The 25125-nt window shown below is 44.3% G+C and overlaps 1 protein-coding gene across 2 annotated transcripts in view; it reads left to right on the top strand.

Moving 5' to 3' along the window:
* The window catches only part of CFDP1 (craniofacial development protein 1), a 149601-nt gene extending 127194 nt beyond the window's left edge, over positions 1-22407 (top strand). Inside the window, exons 6-7 of one of the 2 annotated variants that reach the window (XM_003417086.4) lie at positions 9652-9810; positions 22077-22407. In XM_003417086.4, the coding sequence (XP_003417134.1) occupies positions 9652-9810; positions 22077-22167 (250 nt within the window). In that variant the 3' untranslated portion in view covers positions 22168-22407. The remainder of the gene's footprint in view (positions 1-9651; positions 9811-22076) is intronic. The other variant, XM_064273770.1, reaches the window with a different exon arrangement.
* Positions 22408-25125: the final 2718 nt, after the last annotated feature.

The raw sequence follows: 25125 nt of genomic DNA on the forward strand, positions 1-25125 counted from the left end.
TTATTTCCTTTTATTTATTTCTGAATGATAAAAAAAAAATTGGGCATATAAATTCAATGCCTATAGAAAGCATAATAGTATTTTTTAAAACACCTTTACTGATATATCACGCACATGCCATTCATTTCACCCACTGAAAGTGTACAATTCAGTGGCTTTTAGTATATCTACAGAATTGTATATCTGTCACCACAATTTTAGAACATTTTCATTACTCTAAAACTCCCATGACAGGAATAAGGAGCCATAGTGGCACGACAGTTAAATGCTTGGATGCTAACCAAAAGGCTGTCAGTTCAAACCCACACATCGGCTCCGTGGGAGAAAGACCTAGTGATCTGCTTATGTAAAGATTAACCTGTTGCCGTTGAGTTAACTACAACTCAGTGATCCTATAGGACAACATAGACCTGCCCTACTCTGTCTGCTGTAATCTTTATGGAAGCAGACTGCCATATATTTCTCTTGCAGAGCGGCTGGTGGGTTCGAATCACGGACCTTTCGGTTAGCAGCTAAGTACTTAACCACTGCACCACCAGCCTAGAAATCCCTATGGGGCAGTTCTACTCTGTCATATGGGGTTGCTATGAGATAAAATCAACTTTATTATAGCACCTAACAATAACAACAGCATGACAGGGATGAACCTTGAAAATAAGTCAGACGCAAAAGGAAAAATATTGTATGATCCCACTTATATGAAACGTCTAGACAAATGCACAAAGTTTACTAGTGGTTACTAGGGGCTAGGGTTGCCGTTTGTGTTGTTAAAAATAACTGCAATGAGTAAGTCCTTGGTCTTGCAAAATCCTATCATACAGTCCCTGGACATCATTTCCACAGATGTGGAAAAAGAAGGCTCGGTAGTTGGAAGATATGAGCTTGGTGATAGAAACTGACTCCACGGCACCTAACAACAAGGACAGGAGCTGGGAGGAGGGGAGAAGGGAAGTTATTGCTAAAGGGATACTGAGTTTCTGTTAAGGATGATGAAAAAATTCAGAAATGGATAGTGGTGATGGAGTATAACATGATGAATGTAATTAATGTCACTGAATCGTACACTTAAAAATGGTTAAAATGGAAAACTTTTTGTTATATCTTGTCATGAACTGAATTGTGTCCCCCCAAAATGTCTGTCAACTTAGCTAGGCCATGCTTCCCAGTATAGTGTGATTGTCTACCATTTTGTCATCTGATTTGATTTTCCTGTGTGTTGTAGATCCTACCTCTATGGTGGTAATGAGGCAGGATTCGAGGCAGTTGTTACTGAGACAAGACTCAGTCTACAAGATTAGGATGTGTCTTATATCAGTCTCTTTTGAGATATATGAAAGAGGGAAGCGAACAGAGAGACAGGGACCTCATATCACCAAGAAAGAACCCCCAGGAGCATAGGACATCCTTTGGACCTGGGGTCCCTGCTCTGAGAATCTCCTTGACGGGGGAAGATTGATGACAAGGACCTTTTCCCAGAGCTACCAGAGAGAGAAAGCCTTCCTGTGAAATTGGCAGCCTGAATTTGGACTTCTAGCCTCCTAGACTGTGAGAGGATAAATTTCTCTTTGTTAAAGCCATCTACTTGTGGTATTTCTGTTACAGCAGCACTAGATGACTAAGACATACCTCTTTTACCACAATAAAATTTTAAAAAGAATCACCATCACTGTCACAACCCCACCAGTCCCTCTAATCCCAGGTAATGACTAATCTGCTTTCTGACTCTGTAGATTTGCGTATTCTGAACATTTCATACAATATGTGTTCCTTTGTGACTGACTTCTTTCACTTAGCATGATGTTTTCATTCAGGGTTCATCCACGTTGTAGCATGTGTCAGTACTTCATTTCTTTTTATTGTCAAGATAATATTAAGTAGTTTATCTTGTTGCCATTGAATGTAACTACAATAGCACGTTCCTTTTCTTCCTATCCAAATAGACAAGTATAACGCTGAACAACTCAGTCGTTTGGCTTTAATGCATCTCATTTACTCTAATAGTTAGAGACAAGTTCAGCAAATCAAACTTTCAGCCTGAGCTTCTCTCTGGAATTTATTTTATGTAATTCAGGTATACGTGCGAAGAGAGAAGACAGCTTGATGGTATTTGCTTTCTAAAGAACTGAGGCATGTTCCATCAGATAACATCCCTCAGAAATGGGTGGAATGAACACCCAAATACCTTCAAGTTTGCATGCTCAACTGGTAGTACAAGTCCTTTTATGTCTTCGTGTGGTGTTTTTTTCTGCATTATATATGTGAACCAAGCATTGCCGATTCCTATTTATACCAAGGGAAGTGTGTGGAAACTGGCTGTTCTTTCCTAATACTTGTCAAACTAAGACCCTCTCTGAAAGGTCTGAACCTGGCAGATTAATACAGAGGAACAGCGCATTACCCTTTGTGGCAAGGCTGGCAAGGTTGTGAGTTGGCTGGTTTTGGCAGAACAATAGACCAGTAGAGGATGATTCCTCACAGAAAAAAGAGACATTACTTTTCTTTTGAAGTATGATGCTAATAATGAAACTGCTCAGCAGGTCAATTAGCTTGCCTCAGCGAAAAAGTGCATTTAATTGTCACCAAAAGTCCCTAGCTTCTGTTACCTGTCTCAAAGTAAATGCCCTCAGTCACAGCAGAGACCAGGAGACTGCAGTTAGAGTACTTCTGCTTTGGGGAAAACAGTTCATGTCTTATTGACTATGAATGGATGAGGTCGTCTGACGTAGGAAAAGCTTTTCATTTAGATAGAACCCAAGTCAGCAACAATCAAGTCATCCTCCTTGACAGTGTCAGCTGAGAAGCCAGAGCAGGGCAGACAGAGCTCTGTGCTTAGAAGATATGGAAAGAAGAGGTAGAAAGGGCTCTCTGTAATGTATTGTTTCAGAAGAGGTTAGAATTCAGGACTTTCACCACCAGAAATAGCCAGTTTTGTTTCATACACATTACGTAGAGCAGCTGAAATCAAACTAGAAACACTTCAGTGCCCTTCCTTCTTGGACTGGCATATGAGCAATAGAACCAAATAGCAAATCATTTTTTATTTGTATAAAAACTGTGAAGCTGTTGCTGTTTGCCAGCTTTTATTTCACCTGTCGCTGATAGATGCCACTTTTTTTGTTGTTGTTGGCACTGTATCAACTTCAATTATAGATTTAAGAGTTCTGACAGTTTCAAAGTCACAAGATGTTTAAGATCATTTGGAACTTCTTGTCTTACTTCTGGTTTTCCATTTTCCTAAGCCTTTGTCCCATATGGTAGTGTCAGTTCAATGTTTGAAAGTGTATGGGGTTTAAACTATCTCCCTAACACACTACTGGCTTCCAGTCCCTTTCCTTGAGTAGTCCAGTGTTGGGCTTTGGGGAGATTACTTGGAGAATAACACAAGGGGGTAGTGAAATTAGCCTTGGGATTTGGGTTTTAATTTTTATTCTTACAGATTTCAGCTGAATCCAGAGATGGTCTGAAAGAGAGCAGTGCTTCCAAGCAGACAGCACTCACTGAGGACTTACCATAAGCTTTCTTCTCATTTCTTAAGGAGTGCCATGCCTGTCTCAGACCCTTGTATGGCTCTGGAAAATAGCTCATGTGTGAGCTGCAGAAAGGTCCACTCCTGCCTTGTAAACACATGACAAATACTAAGGAAACTGCGTATCTCTGCCAAAAAAATCTTAGTTCCAAATAATTTGCATTTTAGTGGTTATGCAAGCATGAGCCCAAAGACAGACTTGAGCCTTGAAGTTTTAAGTTAAGGTCACATAGTAGTTCCATACGCATGTGTGGACCCTCTCCTTGCTGGTCCATTTTTGGAGCTAACTTTTCTGGCCTGTCAGTTCAAGTGTAGTGTTGAATCTTTTTGTTATGAGAAAAAATTCATTTGGATAAGTCCATTGTCAATATCACAGAGAGTCAATATATTAAAAATGTAATGATCATGTACTATGGGGCAGGTTTTGTGCTTCACTCTGAGGAGTCAAGAATGAGTAAGACATGGGCCCAGTGCACAGTGAGCTTCAGGGCATAGGGAAAAAAAGAATACTCCCCGCCTCCCCCCCCCCCCCGCAAAAAAAAGGGGAAGAAAGAAAAATTAGCAGTGATAGAAATTGGAGTGTGGAAGGGATCTCCAAAGATTGTCTACCCACTACTCTGCCTCCCCAGCATCAAGCAAGGTGGAGAAGATGGTACACTGGGTGGCAGAAGCACTGGTACTAGTCCCAAGTCTCCCAGTGCAAACTTAGGCAGTTTTCTTTGCCTTCGGGATTTTAGTTGACTTCTGTCTAAAATAAGGAGGGTGGGTTAAACAACCTCACATCAGCTCATTCTCTTGTGCCCCTAGAGTAGCCTGAATACACTACTATCTTAGAACTCTTCATAGGATGTGGTTACAATTCCCTTGCATGTTCATCTCCTCCACTAGGTTTTCTCCTTGAAGGCAAGGAGTATGTCTTAAAAATTTTGCATCCCCAGTTCCCAGCACAGTATCTAGTACTCAGTAAGTCTCTAATCAATGCAATGAATGAATGACTATAAACTCTTTTCAAACCTACAGCTCTGTTCAGGACAGCTGGGTGCCCGGTGCTGATTTTAAAGATCCTAGGGAAAGATCTTCCAGCTTTCTCTCATAACCAGTTGTTGTGTCCTGTCAACCTTTCCACTCAAGAAGTTCTTTTCCCAGTGTCTCCTTCAGCTTCTCTTCTAAATAAACAGCAGGATCTAGGGCATCACTGAGGATGGTCAGACAGAGCAGGCTCATACCACAAAACAAATCTGTTGGGTGAGTCCAAGTCCATGTGGATGGGGATGGAGCAAAGTAAGCAAATTACTATAACACTGTATATGACCAACTCAATAGGATGGAGTGTAGGACTTAACTGTAATGAAATCTTGTTAAAATTATATTTCTTGGGCTAAAGGGAAACAGTAAGTTCTAGTGAATTATTGTAACTTTGAATTCAGAAAGGAAAAAGACACCTTGTTATTTTCCCTCCCCTTCCCTTTGACTTTTCTCAGTTTCTGAATCTTTTTTGTGTGAGATCTTGGTTGGTGTCTGATGTTGGGATAGGTCATTGGTCTCGGGGAGTTGAAGTATAAATCCTGGTTTATGGATAATTAGACAACATACTCCGAAAAGAAAAGCTCAGTAACAGTCTCTTTTCACCAGTAAGCAAACAACACAAAGATATGCTCTTTCCTTATGGAAGCTGCTGGTTAGACTGGAAAGCCGTGCTCCTTGGACAGGATTAGCCTTGTCAAGTCTGTGATAATAAGATCATTCAGTATGAAGTGGTGGAAAGGTCATCGTTACCTTGAGAACACCTTGGTAATCTTCTAGACTTAGTCTGAGTGTAAGTTTCTGGATGTAATCTGTAAGTGGGCAAGTGTGTGGTACATTCCTTGGAGCTCTGACTTGCAACAGGGGGATAAAGATCTGTTTTGAATGAAGTACTGTTGTCTGCTTTGACACATCTCACCACCACTTGGAACCAAGATCAGAAAGCTCATGGCAGGGCAGGGGTGGCCTGTTAAAGTAGACTTTCTGGTAGTATCTTGGACCCAGAACAAAGAGAAATCAGTTGTTCTGTTGATATGCCTGGAACTGCACTGATTCCTGCTGACAGCAGAGAAATTGTTCAGGGAATTCTGACCTCCCTCCTTCCACAGCTTTCCAATAGATAACAGCTCCCAGATGCCAATAGGAAACTGGTACTGACTTACTCCTTCTAGCTTCTAGCTCGCTACCATTCTTAGGGCACTCTCTGCAATGTTCTTTCACAGCACAGAGCCAGCTGTCCCTGCCCCGAAGCGAAATCCTGCCTCTCTCACTTTTGCTGAAAACCTGATTGATGAACCTTAACAACAAATGAGGGCAAGGCTGCAGTTCAGTCCACCTTCTGAAAACCTTTGATGGAATGATGCCACTAAACCCCCTGCCAACGTGGGAGCATGAGTAAGAGAGCTTGGAAGCCTGCAGGGATCCTATATGCCAGGTTCTAGGAAGACATTGCCAGCCATTCCATAGGATATGCCTCCTGCACATTTTGGCTGCTACTATAAATGTGTCACTCACTTTGATTTATAGCCTCAGATAAAAGACAGGATATTTCACTAAATTTCACTTTAGAGACTGTCAAATTAGGAAATCATAAACCATGTGAACGATCCAGTGAAAGCTGATCTGGAAGCGTCCCCCAAATGCATGATAGTACAGGCAACATTTTGCTGGTGTTGAACGGTGAACAAGGCAAAGGTAGATTTTATTTTTCTTTTCCCATTTCTGGAAACCTCCTCACTGCTATATAGCAAAATCATATTTCTTATAGACTTCTCAAAGTGATCTGTGAAAATATTACCTGGGAATACCATTAGAGTTGTAGGCTGAGAGGTAGAGATGGTGTGTAGGCAAGGCCTGTGGTGCTGCCCAGATAAAATGGGGAACCCTGGATCTTTTTAGAGGTCCCTGGGTGGCGCAGTTTGCATTCAGCTACTAATCAAAAAGTTGGTGGTTCGAAGCCACCTAGCAATACTGCAGAAGAAAGGCCTGGCAATGAGTTTCTATAAAATTTACCACCAAGAAAACCCTGTGGAGCTCAGTTCTATTCTGTAACACATAGGGTAACCATAAGTCAGAATCAACTCTATGGCAACAGGTTTGGTTTTTTGTTTTTTGGGGACTTTGGAGAGCTGATTGGACAATAAAGTATAAATGAATTCCTCTGAACTTCCACAGTTTAAAGTGTCCTGAACATCTTTTACTGTATGAAGGTCTAATTCTCTTCCACTAATTGGTTCTCTGATCCGGGTGACATAGCTGACTTTATTGAATGCCTACTGTTTGCAGGACTATATCCACATGTTATAGAGAAATTTTAAGAAACTTAAATATCCATAGGGAGATAGAACAAACAAGAGGGAAATCATTTTTCTCCTAGACATCTTAGTTAGGTACCCCTCAAAGCAGAACCCAAGATGAGGACTTGGGTGTCGATAGTTTGATGAGAACTGATCTTAGGAACCAGAAGTGAGTGAGACAGAGAAGGAGAAAAAGCCAATACAAGAGGGTGTTTTTAAGGCCGTGAGGACTCGATGCCATCAGAGCATTGAAAACATTCACAGCACCTCCCAGAATTACCTGTGTGAGGGCAGGAGGATGGACCAGTATCCACCAGCTCCTGTTCCCCATGAGGGTTGTCTCAATGGTATGAAGCTGACCTCACGTCCAGGCCATGCTTGTGCCATGCAGATACGGTCAGAGAAAGCCCTGCAGCCAGAAATGGAAAGACTCCAGGTATGTGTGTTTGGGGATGCTGTCAACAATGAGTCTGAGCTTGCCCAGAACTGGCCAGTGCAGCTGCAGCTGAAATTAGAGTCCCCAGGCATCTGCTAAAGAGATCAGAGCTATAGCAGGAAAAGAAGAGGGGTGCGATAGAAACACCACCAGGAGGTATCTAATCCAGAGATCGCAGCGGGGTCAGGGAAGGCTTCCTGGAGGTGGTGGTTTCTAAGCTGAGATGAATGCTAGATGGGTGGGAGGAGGCAGATAGAGGTGTTCAGAGAACTGCAAGCTCAGGACCATATGGCTCGCGTTCATATTACAGGGATAGATGTGGCCAGAGAAGATCAGGAAGAACTTCGTTAAGGAGTTTAGACTTTATGATAAGGACAGTAAGGGATCAGGAAAGAGACATATAAGCGGGAAGATATAAGCTGTGTGTTTTAGAAAATTCACTCTGATAACAGCATGCAGAACAGACACCAGGATGGGACATGTGAGTTAAGGGCAGCACAAAGCAGAAGCCAAGGAGACCAGTTAAGAGGCTATTGAATTACCCACATGAGAGAATATAATCACAAAAACTAGAGTAGGAAGGTGAGAAGTGAATAGGTTTGAGACCTGTTAAGTTTCCATATCTCTACTCTGTGCTCTGCCCTTGGTAAATAGTATCTTGTCTGTGTCTCTGTCTCTCTGTCTCTCTCTCTGTGTGTGTATATTGATAGAGAGGTTCTTGTAGGGATTGAGTAGTTAACTGGAAGAGAATTTTTAGAGGTTGTGAATTGAAAGCTCATAAAGAACTATTTGGAGTCTTGAAATTGGGAAGTAAAGTCGCCATCAGAAAATCCCTGAAGCAACTTCTCATGTTAAGAGGTAAGACGGTGGTACTCCACACAGAGTTGAGACTCTGGTTTGCCCTCCATGTGCATTTTCTATCGGGTTGACCTTTGTTGTGTCGTTTAACCTCTCTGGACTTTATTTGTCCAACTCAACAAACAAGATGATGAGGCCTACCTGGCCCATCTGAGTGGATCTTCAGCTGTGTGTGGTGGGGTGGGACTGACAGGGAAGATAACATCCCCTGCCCAGCCTCAGTAGAACACAGATGTTTAGGGCAGTCGTTTAGCCCCAGGAGTCCTGTGTTCAGTGTGGATGCTGACCAGCTGGCTCACCCGGGGCAGAGGCGGCAAGCCTCCTTCACCGGCACTGTGAAGCAGGAGGTGGGGCTTCAGGACGGGGCAGGGTGACAGTAGACCATCCCGAAGGAACCCCTTCAACTCAGAGGCAGTAGTCCTCCTTCAGGGGCTGTAGTGAGAATCTGATGAGAAAGTACTTGGAGAACTGGCATGCAAGTCAAGTGAAAGGTATGTTGTTGGTGTTATCAGTAGGTCTTGTGATGTTACCTCAGAGTTCTTAAATGTTTTAACTTTTGCATATATCCCTTTGAAGCAGGAAAAAGCCCCATTCCCTGCAGACTACTGTATAACTTCTTTTCATAAAGAGACTGAAAGCAATGTTCATTTTATAGTTCCGCCCCTAATACCACCCTCTTGTTAACTAACTGCATTCTGTTTTTCTAATTTTGTCTCATATATTTAACATAGATAGAACACTTTACCTGCCAGAACTTGAATTTGGGCATGTGGGCTTGCTTCCGCTGTCCATGATTGCATCACCAGCAGGCAGAACGCAGGCTGTGCACTGCTGCCTCCTGGGAAGAACCAGGCCTTGACTCACAGCAGTTGAAAGGAAACAAATTTTAGAGTTCTTTTAAAATATTGTGATGTCTTGCTCATTAGTTTTGGAAACTGGTTCTCCTTCTCTTAGAATTCCCTAGGGCTTTCATGAACAAATGATGGCAGTGATTCAGAACGGCTAACAGTTGTTGCACCTCTGCTGTGTGCCAGGCACTGGTTTAAGCACTTTACATGTAAGATACACTCTGACCCCGTGAGTCTTAAAGTATTCATTTTGTAGATTAGGAAACCGATACGCATGCTCTTAAATAACTAGCCTAGCATCACATAGTGAGTGAGAGCTGGAATTTGAACCTAGGCATGTGACTCCAAAGCCGCCCTCTTCATCACAACGGCTCTTCTCCCTCCCTGCAAGTGGAGACCTGTCATGCAGAGCAGACAGAGGTCATGGGATTTCTTTCCCCAGTTTGTTAGAGTAGTCAGAGATGTTAAACAGAAAAGGCACATTGGAAGTCTGGGGTACTTTCAGGGTTTTCCACATTGGAAAGAAATACCCTAGATGTGAACATGGCTCCCATTTTGATAAATAGCTCTAATCCAGGGAACCAAATACCAATTAAAAAAAAAAAAAAGTTCACCACAAGATCCTAGTTTTTACAGGCTATTTCATGTTTTCTGTTTCCTTAGGTTAAAGAGATCAAGTGGCATGAGCAGCCTTCTGGGGAAAATTGGAGCCAAGAAGCAGAAAATGAGCACCCTAGAGAAGTCCAAATTAGACTGGGAGAGCTTCAAGGAGGAAGAGGGGATTGGAGAAGAACTAGCCATCCATAATCGAGGGAAAGAAGGGTAAGAAGTAGAAGATGCTACTCCTTTGAAAATTCTAACAACTCTGAAATCGTTTATTGCAAACTACTCAATTTAAACAGATAGGAACTTTTCATGGTGAGACGAAAAATGTTAGTATTTGGGTTTGTCCACAAAGATCTGTGGGGCAGGTCTTGTCAGTGAGAGCTCCTGAGGTGAAGGGAAGGAGGGGCATGTGAATAGCACTTCCCTCAGGGAACGTTCACATCTGTTGAACTGAGTTTGCTGAATTTTAGCTCGAAACCAAAAGAACCAAAGCCATTGCCATCCAGTCGCTTCCAACTCATAGTGACCCTATAGGACAGAGTAGAACTGCCCCATAGGTTTCCAGGGAGCACCTGGTGGATGCAAACTGCCAACCTTTTGGTTAGCAGCCATAGCTCTTAACCACTGTGCCACCAGGGTTTCCCTTTTAGCTCCAGTGAACTGTAAATTTTCTGGTCTGTTCACGTGGTCAGATCTGCTCACTCCATTAGCCTTGGACTGATCTAAATTATTTCGCCTTCTGAGAAGAAGGACTAGCTCAAATGCTTCCAAAGCAGAGCCACCAGAGTGCCTAGATGTTGTCACATTACTGTGGAAATCTTTTTACCTGGGTCATGGTGGCCCAGGGTGGGGCTTCACCCTTACTGACAAGCCTGTGTGACAGTTCATTGCTTGTTCCAGCTTCCTCTTCACTCTGGAATACAAAGAGAATGTCCATAAACTATATACAGTATTCAAGTTGTGAAAAGGATTCCTTCATGTCATATTTGTCTTCCTGGTGATTAAAGAAAAAAATCAAGAAAAAAATGATGTTTAGCAAGTAGTTAGGTGATCTCAGAAGGAGCTAAAGAGCAAGGTTACTGCAGAAGTGGGTTCATGGCTCTGGGTCAATATTCCCACCCCGAGCAGTGAAAAGAGCTGCGAGTGGTCCATCAGACAACCCTAGGTGCTCATCACTCCTGCCCCTCACCAGTAGGGTTTCTTCAGGCAGTATGCTGGCTCAGCTTCTTCAACACTAAAATTGGCATATTGATACCACCCTCACTGGATGGTTGTTAGGATGTCATGAGATATGTGTAATATATGGAAATATATATATTTATTAGATACATATATGAAATATATGTGAAGCACTTTGCAGAGTGCCTGTCACATAAAAGCACATGTTAAGTAGTAGTCATCCAGGTTACTAATAAGCTAAAGTGTAATAAAGATAGGTTAGGAATGTGTTTTGGCATCAAGTTTCTAAACTAGGCTTCAAGATTGTTTGACCGACAGATTAAGAAAAAAGTTTAAATGACTTTATGAACTTGTTTAACTACCAGACTTCTAGGTTAGTGTGTCAGATAGAACACCACAGGACAGAGATGGAGGTGCCACCACCATCTGGGGTTGGCCTGGGGAGAAGTACAGGCAGGATAATCAGTGTTACCTTGAGAAGACCTCTGACTCTGCAAGAGTGGGCTGTTCTTACATTCTGCCCCAAACCTCTTCCGCTCTTTGAATAAGCTCTAGTAACTCACAGCTTCTCCAGCTGTCTGCTTTTGTACCATGATCTGAGCAGCAGAGGAACTGCCAGTGTGCTATACTTTATTGCTTCTGTGAGTATTGATGGTAGGGATTGGACATTTACTCTAGTCAAGTTAATAGAGGTCTTGTAAAAGTAAGGAGTGATGCTGTGTAAAGATAAGGGAGAGTTAATAAAATGTAGACTGGAAGAGAAAACAAGATTAAAAAGGACATCTGCCCAGTGGAGACCTCTTCAGGCAATGGAAAATAGCCTAAGTGGGTTAGAGAACAACAAATAGAGTGTAACTTTCGTGCTCTGCTTTTCCCTCCTTCACCTGAGGTATTTTCCCCCCTGGCCAGATGATTCCAAAGATCTGATTGTGTTTTTCCAGTGTAGATTTGGCTATTTCTGTGCTCTGCCTCCTGTTCTTCTGACCTGCGTTTTTAGTGCCACCCCACATCACCACTTACTCTCCTTTCCTAGCTCCTGCAGGCAGACTAAAGGAACCCAATACCTAGCCCAAGGAAGAGACTTTAGCTCTGGTTCTCACCTTGGCTGTCTTACTCTGCTGTAACAGAATACCACAGGTGGATGGTTTTAACAAACAAATCTATTTTCTCACAGTTTAGGAGACTGGAAGTTCAAATTCAGAATGCCGGCTCAAGGGGAAGGCTTTCTTTCTCTGTAGGCTCTGGAGGAAGGTCCTTGTTTCTTCAGTTTCTGCTTCCTGATTCAAAGGATACAGCCTACATTAATCTTGTCACGTTAACATTACAAAGACAACCCATTCCCAAATGGGATTATAACCACAGTACAATAGAACGAAACACTGCCCGGCCCTGTGCCATGCTCACAATACTTGCTGTGTTTGAGTCCATCATTGCAACCACTGTGTCAGTCCATCTCACTGAGGGTTTTCCTCTTTTTTGCTGACCCTCTACTTTACCAAGCATGTTGTCCTTCTCCAGGGTTCCTCCCGATAACATGTCCAAAGTTGGTGAGACAAGCCTCACCATCCTTGTTTCTAAGGGGAATTCTGGCTGTACTTCTTCTAAGACAAATCTGTTCGTTTTTCTGGCAGTCCAGGGTATATTCAGTATTCTTTGCCAACACCATAATTCTAATTCGAAGGCATCAATTCTTCTGTCTTCCTTATACATTGTCCAGCTTTCATATGCATATGAGGTGATTGAAAACACCATGGTTTGAGTCAGGCCCACCTTAGTCCCCAAAGTTACATCTTTGCTTTTTAACACTTTAGAGAGGTCTTTTGCATCACATTTGCCCAGTGTAATATGTCATTTTTTATTTCTTGACTGCTGCTTCCATGAGCATTGATTGTGGATCCAAGTAAGATGAAATCCTTGACAACTTCAGTCTTTGTTTATCATTATGTTGCATGTTGGTCCAGTTGTGAGGATTTTTGTTTCTTTATGTTGAGGTATAATTCATACTGAAGGCTTTAGTCTTTGATCTTCATCAGTAAGTATATCAAGCCCTTTTCACTTTCAGTAAGCAAGCAAGGTTGTGTCATCTACATATCACAGGTTGTTTATGAGTCCTCCTTCAATTCACACATTCTTCACATAGTCCGGCTTCTTGGATTATTTGCTCAGTATACAGACCGAATAAGCATGGTGAAAGGATATAACCTGGTGCACACCTTTTCTGATTTTAAACCACACAGTATCCCCTTGTTCTGTTTGAATGACTACCTCTTGGTTTATGTACGGGTTCCTCATGAGTACAGGCATAGAGGTTAGGAGTGACAACGCATATTTTGGGGGGATGTAGTTCAATCCTTAACATTGGCTAAGCGTGATAATCACCTGGGGAAATTTTCTAAAGTTCAGGTGACGGTGTCCACCCGTATGTGGATCTGCTGAATCAAGAGTCTAGAAAGGTGGGTCACAGATACCTCTATCTGTAAATAGCTCCTCGGGCAATTCTGATGGACAGCCAGGGTTTGGAATCACTAGATCACAGGATCAAAATTCTAGAGGAGGGAACAAGATAATTTGCTGCTGGGTAAGCCTTTCTAGCAGACACAGCTAGAGAACCGACTTCCAAATAGGTGATTCCGAGAAGGCCAGGAAGATTTTTGTTGAGAAGTGTGCCCAGTACCACACTGTTACAAAGGAGGGAAGCACAAGAACCAAACCTGTAAAGTCTGTTTGGGCAGAGGCAAGTCAGGCCCCCAGATTCTCTTACACAGATGCCAACAAGATCAAAGGTATTACCTGGAGAAAGGATATGTGGAGAATCCCAAGAAGCATACCCCAGGAACAAAAGTGACCTTCGGTGATATTAGGAAGACGTAAGAAAGTATGCTGCTCACTTCTTTTTCCCCACATGCCATTACTGACCACTCTAGGGCCTTGCTGGAAAGCTAGTTGCTTCTTTCCTTTTAAATCCCTTCCTGATGCATTTCTGCCACCCATTCAGGGATATTTTCCACAATGATAGCAAGTACAGCTTGGGGGCATCTCTTCCCAGTCTAGCTGACTAGACTCTCTTCTTCTCTGGGTTTTTCAACATGGCAAGTCCCAGAGCTGGGCCCTGGGCAGCTGCCTATTCTCTTCACATTCTCTCCCCAAGGAAAGCTTATTAGTCCCGTGGCTTAGGTACCATTTTTTGCTGAGGACTCAAAAAAAAAAATCTCATGCCTGACCATTACACTAAGCTCCACTAGATTCACATATTCAGCTGTCTGTTTGTTCATTCCACACATCAGACATAACATCTAAAACCAAATACCTGCTTTCTGTCCATGAATGGATTCCCTCCTCAAATTTCTTGGAAAAGGGCACTGTCACCACCCACCCCACTGGTAAAGGAGAAACCAAGGAGTCATCCTTGATTTCCTGTTTCCACTCACACCCAGCAAGTCCAGCTGGCGGTTCCTTCACAAAACATCTCTATCCATCCATCTTTCTTCAGCCCCACTCCCACCACCCAGTACAAGCTACCACCATCTTTTGCCACGGTGACTGCAGACGTCTCCAAACTGTACTCCCTGCTTCTCCTTTTGTTTCCTTGAATCCATTCTCCATACAGTGTCCAAAATGAGATTTTAAAAATATAAACCATTTCTTGCCTCTTCTCTCCTGGAAGTCCTCAGTAACATTTAAAATGAATGTTAAGCTCCTTGCCCTGGCCTCCCTGAGCTGGCCCTGCCTGCCTCTTACCTACCTCTCCCCTGCTCACTGCGCCTAGCCTCTGCCTATCTCAGTGCTCCTTCTTCAGACCCTTCCAGGACAGACTCCTGATGTCATTAGGGCTCAGCTCAGATGTCACCCCCCCTGAACCCACCTTCCTGAGTCATACCACATGTTTCATTTGCTTCCTTGCACTTATGATCAGTAGAGGCATGGTGTCATCTTTGGTTCTGAGGTAAGTCTTCTGGGCAGGTCTCATTCACTACTCTGTCACCAGCACCTAGAACAGCACCTAGCCCCGAGCAGGTGCCCAGCAAATGAACCATTGCATTGTCTACCCCACTTGCTACCAGCCAGCCATGCCTTTGTTTGGGGGCCTAGTAGTTAGAATTAACCGCCCAGAAAAAAAAGGCCTAACATTTTCTGTCAGAATGATGTCTCCACTCAGATACCATTTTCAGTCACGTAGCTGGTTAAAATACCTGTACCTAAGATGGCCCTCTGTGCAGGGGAGGAGTGCTGCCTTTTCTCTGAGCCCTGACTCCCAGGGCCTGGCCTGCATTTCAGCATCAGGTCAACTAGGGGCATTTTGCACTGCTTCTCTGTCTGGCCCTGCAGCCCAATCCCGGAGGCTTCCTCATCAACAACACGCCTTCCTAACAGTGCCAAGGCAGAGGCCAGCAGGCTTCGGGGAAGGAATCGATGCATAGAAAATTAAGAGAAATACAGGCTGGAACCTTGAGGGGTCTTGCTTTCTGCTCTCCTATCAAGTTGAAGGTCATGGAGCTCAATGATTGGAAACCAGGTGTTTTTGTGATTTGGAAAGGCATGGAAGGGGGACCAGAGAAAATAATTTTCTTTCTCCAAAGAATCTATCTCCATGACCCCCAGGAGTGTCTCTTCAGAACCAGCCCAGCCAGGAGGTGATTCGGGAAGGAGGCAATGGAGAAGAAACTGAATTAAAATCACTGGCCTGCAGTCTGGCCCTTGAGATGTTTGCAAGTTAGGTGGTCTTCCAGAAGGAAGGGGGGTGAGCAGGCCAGTGCAGTATTGGGCAGATTGCTTCTTTCAGTTGCATTTCTCACAGCCATGAAGGACATATCTCATTACATCCATCACGATCAGACCTTTGTTCTTGCTGCAGAGCACTGCCATTGCCCATGTAGGTTTACCCCATTCTTCTGCTCATGTTTGTGCTGCAGGCAATCATTGCTCAGGTATCTGAATGCTGGCTGTTTGAATAGCTAGGCCCCAACATCCTCAGCTGTGTGCACCCCCTTCAGACTTCTCTGTGGCTCACTGTTGTGCCCCTTCTTGGCAGGGCTCTCATGGGCATCCAGCCACACAGTAGCCATGTGATGGACCTTTAGGATGTCCCCTCGCCTAAGTCCCCTCCCCCTTGAAGACCTCTGACCTCTTGGGTGGGTGTCCATCTCTCCATTCGCAGTTTGGGTTCTCGGACGGCAAGGACTGACATATCCCTGGTAGCATTTTCTACCCTTCTCTTGTCCTCTTCTCCCCCATTTCATTTCTCCCTCCTTCTTTATTGGCCTAGATCTCAGGAAAGTTGGTGGCAGAAAAGTAATTTGGATTAGAAGATCAAAAAGATGTCAAAGCCTGTTGTGTCTAACCTGGTTTTGAAAAGAAAAACTAGAAAATCCCTTAGGTTCTTGGTGCACATTTTATTAACCTCAGTCTAGAAGAGCTGCTGCCTCTGAAGTGGGCCACATAAGGCCGTGGTAACGGGGAGGGGTGATCCCCCTCCTCTGGGTTCCCTGTGGGCTGAGCAGAATCAGGCTAGGCCCCCAGGAGTGCTGGGCCTGGGCCAGCAAAGCACCAGGACAGGAAAGGAGCGAGAGCGGTGATTCCCATTGCACTTGTCATCTGGTGGCCCTGCTCTGGGATTAACCCAGTTGTGATGACTTGATTGAAACAGGTCATGCATTTGGGCCACTTTTGAGGAGGTGGCATCCTGAAGAAGCCCTTCCTCTTTCTGGAGCATTTGATCTTTGTTCCAGCTGTCCTGGGTTCTGGGCTTTGTAGCGATACAGTCAAGTCAAAAAGGGGAAGCAAGAAACCCTTAACCACTGTCACAGCTATTGATGGTTTTATTGTTTACAAACCACTTCTCACCGAGTTTTATCTGTTGTCCAAGGGGTACAATAAGTCCCTGAGTTACAGACAATTCCTACTTGCCCTTTAATATTATGTAAATTTGCCCTCACTTTGAAATGATCAAACCAACCCCTACTTGCAACACATTCTTCATCAGTCACCTTCACTTGCTACACGTGCAGCTTTTAAATCATTGAAAAGGCGTCAAGTCTTTTGCACTAAAATAAGGCAACATAAGAACTGAATGCACCCGTTCAAACTTAACTACAAATTCTTAAAGACACACTTAGGAACAGATTTTGTTCGTAACCTGGGAACTGCCTGTTTTGTAATTTTTATACCCATTTTACAGAGAAGAAAAAAAAAAACGAAGCACATGAAAGTATTTTGCCCAAAATCCCACTGACAGATGTTAGAGCCTGAGCTGGAGCCTGGATCTTCTCTGCCACTCCATCCACAGCACCTTTTCTGGCTGAAGTGGGGGAGGCCATGTCCAGTGGAGGTTTCGTTCAGGGTCAGCACTTGGCAGTAAACCAAGGCCGTCACAAGGATCCTGTGAGCAGCTACAGATGGCTGTGAGGGGAATTAAGTCCCCATACCTGCCATGATGGCCTTAGTCTGGGTTGCCCTTGAGAATTCAATTGCATTCTGCACATGTGTCCTCACTGCCATCTGAGGCTTTCCCTAAACCTAACCTCAGCCTGCACCTGCCTCCTTTGTGCTTTTGATAGTCTCAAGGTCAGCTGGACTTAGCACAGCTTCCCGGAACCTGCAAGGCCATCCTAATTTAAGTATCACTTCCTCTTCTTTCGGAAACCCTGCTGGCGTAGTGATTAAGAGCTACGGCTGCAAACCAAAAGGTTGGCAGTTCAAGTCTACCAGGCTCTCCTTGGAAACCCTATGGGGCAGTTCTACTTTGTCCTATAGGGTCGCAATGAGTCGGAATTGATGTGACAGCAACAGGCTTGGGCCCTTCTTTAAATGAAATTCAGGAAGAAGGACAACCACAAACTCAAGGCCACATCCGTCCTCGTTCCTCCCCCTCCCTATCTTCCAGGCAGGTAGCCCCAAAACATGCCCTGAAGTCTCCTGCACCCACGGGTGCATGAAAGCATAGCGTGGTCGCGTGCTGTGGTCCACCCCTTCTTTCTGCTAAGCACTTCCAAGAGGGAGTGAAAGCCTACTCGCTACCATAAGAACACTGACTCCCCCAGCAGTGCCCTCCCCCAGGGCCCACGCGGTGCTGAGGTGGAAAAGGAGGATAGACTGGAAGTGGACTTGCTCTGCCAAGTGTCTGTACTTCCCCACCGCAGTCTCCCTTGTTTCTTCTCTGTATAAAAAGGGACCCACAGTGTCTACAGCTGCCCTGTCTGCCTGGAAAGATGAAAGGAGGAGAACTAAGCTCTGTCACTGAGCTGCTTTCAGATCCTCTTCATAGTGCCTCATTTGGGGAGCTCTGGCCATGGCAAGCACAGGTTCATTAGACAGATCTATGAGCTTTTTTGACTCTCAGAGCCTCTGCTGTGTATGTGCCATCCCCGCCCCCATATGCTGCTACTTCAGCAATTGCTTCCTTAGAATAAAATTGCCCAGGTGAAAGGTAAGGAGACCAGTTACCCCCCGGGAGCCCTCAGGACCCAGCACCAGCCTCTCGGCCTTGTCCCCGTAGTGAGTGTGCACTCCAGTGGTCTAGGAAGAGGAGGTCTATGGGCAGGTTTAGGCCATAGTGCCAATGAGAAAAAGGTTTGACAGTGGGTCCAAGCAGGAGGTGCACATCTTAAAGCATAATTCCACCTGAGCGTTGAACTGAACGATCCCAAAGGCAGGTGTGGGAGAGGCTCTACCTGGCACTATCTCCCCTCTCCACCTGCAGAGGGTTGCCAGATAAAGTATAGGATGCCCAGAGAAATTTGAATTCAGATAAACAGTAGTTCTTTAGTATGAGTATAGGACACTGCATGGGACATACTTATACTAAAAATTTATTAATTTATCTGAAATTAAGATTTCTTTGGGCACCCTGTATTTTTATAAAAACCTGTCAGTCCTAATCCTGAGGGCTTATATACAACCTAAGAACAGGCCCAGCTGTGTTTCCAGCCTGTTCTGTTCTCTCAGCAATGGTTTTGACACAGCAGCTTAGCGCCTGATCCAGTATCTGGTGGTGGTTACTAGTCCCTGATAACACAGGTTATTGGGGACTGGCTGCTCCTCTTGGATCACCTGCTGTCTTTTTTTTTTTTTTTTAATTTTCATTGTGCTTTAAGTGAAAGTTAACAAATCAAGTCAGTCTGTCATACAAAAATTTATATACACCTTGTTTTTTTTGCTCTATACTCCTGGAAACCCTTGTAGTATAGTGGTTAAGTGCTACGGCTGTTAACTAAGAGGTTGGCAGTTCAAATCCACTAGGCACTCCTTGGAAACTTCTATGGGGCAGTTCTGCTCTGTCCTATAGGGTCGCTATGAGTCAGAATCGACTCGACAGCAGTGGGTTTGTTTGGTTTTTATATACTCCTAGTTGCTCTCTCCCCAGTGAGACAGCACACTCCTTCTCTCCACTCTCCATTTTTGTGTCCATTCAGCCAGCTTCTGACCCCCTCTGTCCTCTCATCTCCCCTCCAGACAGGAGCTGCTAACATAGTCTCATGTGTCTACTTGATCCAAGCAGCTCACTCCTCACCAGTATCATTTTCTATCCCATAGTCCAGTCCAATCCCCGTCTGAAGAGTTGGCTTTGGGAATGGTTCCTGTCCTGGGCTAACAGAAGGTCTAGGGACCATGACCTCTGGGGTCCCTCTAATCTCAGTCAGACCATTAGGTCTGGTCTTTTTATGAGAATTTGAGGTTTGCATCCCACTGTTCTCTTGCTCCCTCAGGGGTTCTCTGTTGTGTTCCCTGTCAGAGCAGTCATCGATTGTAGGTGAGCACCATCTAATTCTTCTGGTCTCAGGCTGATGCAGTCTCTGGTTTATGTGACCCTTTCTGTCTCTTGGGCTCATAATTACCTTGTGTCTTTGGTGTTCTTCATTCTCCTTTGCTTCAGGTAGGTTGAGACCAATTGATGCATCTTAGATGGCTCATCTGCTGTCTTAATGGCCCCGATGGAAGCTGGCTTCTAAAACAATAGTATCTTAGTCATCAAGTACTGCTATAACAGAAATACCACAAGTGGATGGCTTTCACAAAGAGAAATTTATTCTGCACAGTCTAGTAGGTTACAAGTCCACATTCAGGGTGTCACCTCCAGGGGAAAGCTTTCTCTCTTTGTTGGCTCTGGAAGAAAGTCCTTGTCCTCAATCTTCCCCTGATTGGGGAGCTACTGAGGCACAGAGGCCTCGGGTTCAAAGGACACGCTCTGTTCCAGTGCTGCTTCCTTGGTGGTATGAGGTCCCCTACTCTCTGCTTGCTTCTCTTTCCTTTTATCTCTTAAGAGATAAAAGGTGGTGCAGGCCATACCCCAGGGAAACTCCCTTTACATTGGATCAAGGAGGAGACCTGAGTAAGGGTGGTATTACAGCCCCACCCTAATCTTCTTAACATAAAATTACAAGCACAAAATGGAGGACAACCACACAATACTGGGAATCATGGCCTAGCCAAGTTTACACATATTTTTGGGGGGACACAACTCAATCCAAGACAAATAGTGATACTATTCGCTACGATTTATGGAGCACCTGCACTGTGCCAGGCATTATACATAGACACAGTTTCATTTGATGTTTACTGCAGCTTTTGGAGGGGGGGTCTTATCCCCCCCCTTTATTTTTTTCAAGAAACAGGAGACTTGGCAATATTATGATTTTGCCCAGAATCGGGATTCAAACTCAGAGCCCCTGGCCTCAGAACCTACACACTTCCTAGTGTGTAGTAAAGTGCAGGGTTAGTGGCAACAGATTTGGCTGGAAGCATATGGATTAGCCAGGACTTCATAGGGTGCCATGGGGAGGAGGGAGAGCAAGGCCCTGACGTCCAGTTGCACACAGGTTCCTGAACCATCCATGGAATGACCTTGTAACAGCAGATGGACATTTTCCATCATGCAACAAAAGAAAAATTAGTGCAGAGATTCAATTATATCTCCCATCTTCAGTAGCAATTTTGGTCTCTTAGTAGATAATTACCAGCAGAGATCTCCTCCCCTAGGCAAATTACAGGACCCTTTATGGCACCGAGGTGCATTAAAATGCAGCTGTGTCTCATTAAGCAGCCAGCCTGGCTTCTCGCCTCAGCACTGTGCTCCCTTCTCATCTTGCTGGTGGAGTTGGGGTGGAACTGAGGGAAACCCTGTGTACTGACCCCGGCCCCTGGTCAGGGAGCTGAGCACCAACCTTTTAAGGGACCTTGTGTGTGGACTGTGGGCACAGAATCACTTGATCTCACTTCCTTAGGGGAATTTAGGGAAAGGCCTCTTCTGTCATCCAGCAGAAGCAACCTGGCCCCAAATTATCTTCCAAGGAGAGGAGGGAAGGGTGAGGGGAAGGGAGGAGCTAAAGGTATTTAACTTTTAACAGATGCACTTTATGTATAGGTAGTCGCCAACTTATGATGGGGGTCCAGTCCTGACATCGTAAGTCAGTTCTAACATAACTCAAATACCTCTTTCTTTTCTTTTTAGTTTTCATTATTATTGCCTTTTATTATCAGTATCTTTATAAATCCGATCTTCATCTTTGAGGGTTGAAAATATTACATATAAACTTACAGATATATTTTAATGCATAGATAACATCCATATTATTAATGTTAAGATATACCAAAAAAAAAACCAAACAGGTGGTCATATGTACAGTACGTGGTAACTCGAATCTGTTATGAGTCGGGGACTACCTTTCCTTCACGTTCACAGCAGCCCTGTGGGGTAGTTTTTACTACTGTATTTCTCCCATTTTCAGATGTCCTTTTTTTCACCTTTTGACCTATATATGTAGTAGGAATAGCTTTCTCTCCCCACCAGCTCCACACATCACTGATTCATGGTGTACTACCCAACCACTGCCAGGAAGTAGGACACTGCTGTCTTACTGTTTTGAGGGAAATGAGATCCAGAGATGTTATGTCCTTGACCAGGTTGCCTGGCTAATGCGTGACTGGCTAGGATTTGAAACCATGTTGACTAAGCATGTTCTTTCTTCTTTCCTTAAAGTCTTGTTACAAAATTGCAATGTTTTCCTGCCACCAAGTCTCTCATGTCCTTTCTTTTTGATAAGTTGTTGCCTTCTCCTTTCCATTTTACTTTCATTCACATCTGAACCAGAAAAATCCTCCTATAGATCAAGTGTGAGCAGTTTGGATATTCCTGAAAGAGTTAGGGGTGTGCACTCTGGCCACCCGCTGTGTTCATCTGTTGCGTTTGCTATAACCCTGTGGCCCCCATTGGCCAAGTGGGCCTGATTATATGGGGGTGGTGGGAGATGGTACAGGGGAGGCAATTTCTCTTACTGGATTCTATTGACATCTTTCTCATCTTTTTCTAGGTACATTGAACGGAAAGCTTTTCTAGACCGAGTGGATCACAGGCAGTTTGAAATTGAACGAGATCTCAGGCTGAGCAAAATGAAGCCCTGATGTTATGAGGGAAAATCAATAGCAGCTTAATCCTGTTTACAATGTGAGCTTCTTGTGCATCTGTGAAGTGTTTCTGGTTTTTCTCATCAAGGTTGCAAGTGAGGTCTTTTTTTCTACATTGAAGTTCTGCCTGTGTATCTTGCTCTCACATGGTTTCAGTCGTTTTTACTTTTAAAAGTTTGTCCTTAAAAAAAATGAGAATAAATAAAAATTGGTCCTCTGAGAGGCTGGTGAAGATGATGCCATTCCTCACCCTCCTTTTATTCTGCTGCAAAACCCAACCCAGCCAACACATTCCAGGCCTGTCTCTGCTGGCAGAGGTCTTGCCAGCCGTGGTGAAGAGAGCCGACCAACTTGGATGTGCATTTTCCAAGGCCACTGGGCCCACAGGGCTCCTTCTTCCCAGAGTTGACCTTGTTGCGGATACCCTGGGAAGGAACGCAGAGTGCTGGTGGAATGCTAAGTCCCTGGGCAGTTTTGTACTCACTTTGGTCTTGCTTCTTTCGTGATCTCTTTCCCTCTCAAGAATGGGATTCCTGTTAATATAGCCTAAGGTGGAGAATGAGGATATATTATTGCCCAATTAGAGATTTTTTTTCCTTCAGTTTTTTTCCCCTTCCCAAAGTTAAAGTCAACTTCAAGTAAGCTCCCACCTCGATAATTCTTTAATTTTTGGTTTGCCAAAGAAGACTCAGAAGAGCTATTTCTTTTTTATATTCTTCAGAAAATTTAAATTCTAAACCTTCTGCTTAGAGTCAGATTCTGAGTGCAGCAAGGAGGAGAATGACAAATCTGTGGTGAAGAGGGAAAAGGTGGTAGAGACCATTCATATTAAGTATTAAACCCCAGGACCTGCTGTGTTTGTGTGCATGTGTGCACAAAACCAAAAAATGTGCACACGCACTGAATAACATAAACAGGTTTGGGAGAAGGTGGGGTTCAAGGACTAGGATCTAGTCTCTGACCATACATCTACCAGCAATCAGACCTTGATCAAGTGTCAACTTTTGAGCCTCCGTCTTATGGTCTATAAGTAGCCTGAGTAACACCTCATAGGGTTGAAATGAGCTAATGACAGGACTGAAGGGTTACAAATGCTAGCCCGTGCACGTCTCCCCACACAGCCCTCCAGTTTGTGGTCAGGAGCACATGGTAACCAAGACCCGATTGTCAACCTTGAATAGTTATATGGTTATGGACCTTATTACTCAGAAAGCTGGTTTACAAGCTACATTTCAACACATTGTTCACATCCACTCTGATAAAGGATACTCCGAGTGGTAATAGAGCACTCAGGCCAGCGTCAGTACAGGTTGCCTGTGAGGGCTCGGTTATGGTCCTGCACTAAGTCAGGAATAACCCAAGATCTGCAATGTTCAGATTAGGGTAGGATGTCCAGGTCAGCAGGAGGCACCAGCCAAGATCAAGATGAAAATCCCACCCATGTGTTACTCTCTGAAGCCACATCCAATATTTCGCTGCCATTTGGATGACTCTTTCCCTAACTTCTCTCTGGAGTTTTGATGTGCCTCTAGTGCTGTTTCACACAGTTCTTCATCTCAGCTGCCGTTACATCGGCAACACATGAGTTGGCTCCTCTCCCTGTTTGAAAAATGATCTGGAATCCTACAGAATAAATGGTACTGAGCTTGTTCTAAGTTGGGGTTTTTCTTTTTAGCAAATGTTCACCACCTTTGAAACTGAAGAGACTAAGACAAGAGTTGCAAGAACATGCTGAGTTCTTCTTACAGGTGGGCTTGCTGTTCTCACTCTCCTCCAAGACAAAAAGAGAGAAGTCAGATATGTCAATGAAAATCACTACTGTGTGCCTTGCCCTGTTTTGCAGGAGGTCCAGCCTTCATACACCTCCACCTGTACTCCGATTTGATTTACTTTTACACCTCTGCAGGAAGGTCTGTTGTCTCTAGATCTGGCGATTCTTTTCTCAGCAGGTTTGTTGTATACACCTGACCTCCACTCGGTGACTCTCTACACATCTGTTAGTCTTTTGAAAAGCCCCTGGAGTCCCTTCTTTTGACAGAATCTGGCAGCTTGTCAAGGATACACAGCTATTTGTACCATTCCTGTTGCAGATCCCCTCCCTCCCAACTTCCTAGATCCCTACTTTGATATTCCCAGACTCTCGCATTTTAACTGTTCTGTTTGCCTTCACTTCAGCTGTCTTCCTTTTGATCTAAGTGTAACCTCTTTAAGAGCCACCTGTACTGAACTAACTTCATCTCATTGATGAAGCAGGTTTCTATGGCTAATGTATTGCATGTATATGTATGTATGTATACACGTGTATCATCTTACAGTGAGACTTTTAAAAACAACTTCAAAGCAGATTTTTATTAATGTCTTATTGGCCATAACTGGGTCACATGACTACCCCTTGCTCCAAGAGAGGCTGGAAAAGTGAGGGTTTAGCACTTCCAGCCTCTGTCATGGAAGACAGGCAAAAGGGAAGGGGATGGGAATGGGTGATGGGTCAGCGAGCCATACTCAGTCTTTGTTACAAACGAACCAGGTTTTTCTCCATTTAGTCTTTAAAATTATCCCAGAAGAGTGGGTGTGGGTAGAGTGCCATGGCTACAGAATGGAGTGTTCCTCCTATGCCAGCCAGTGCTCCCAGGCAGAGGGTTGAACAGGTGTAAGGGAGAGTGCAAGGAAATGATGTGGCCCCCAAGGAGCAGACCAGCACAATTCAGTGACTGGTCAAACTGGATGCGAGGACGGCATCCACGGAGATGCTTAAGCAGGTGTGGGCCACCCCCAGACCTTGCTCTTGGTCATCTGTGGCAGGACTTGCCTTCTCAGCCAGCACTGCCACCTCTTCTTACCTCACTCTCAAAAGACTGTGAGCTGTCATTACAAATGCCTGCCTGGCCTTTCTGGGTGAGGCCATGCTGGGTGGTCATGCTGGTGGAGGTGTGTTATCTTCAATCAAGAAGCACC

The sequence above is a fragment of the Loxodonta africana genome, chromosome 21, assembly GCF_030014295.1.
Source record: "Loxodonta africana isolate mLoxAfr1 chromosome 21, mLoxAfr1.hap2, whole genome shotgun sequence".
NCBI lineage: Eukaryota > Metazoa > Chordata > Mammalia > Proboscidea > Elephantidae > Loxodonta > Loxodonta africana.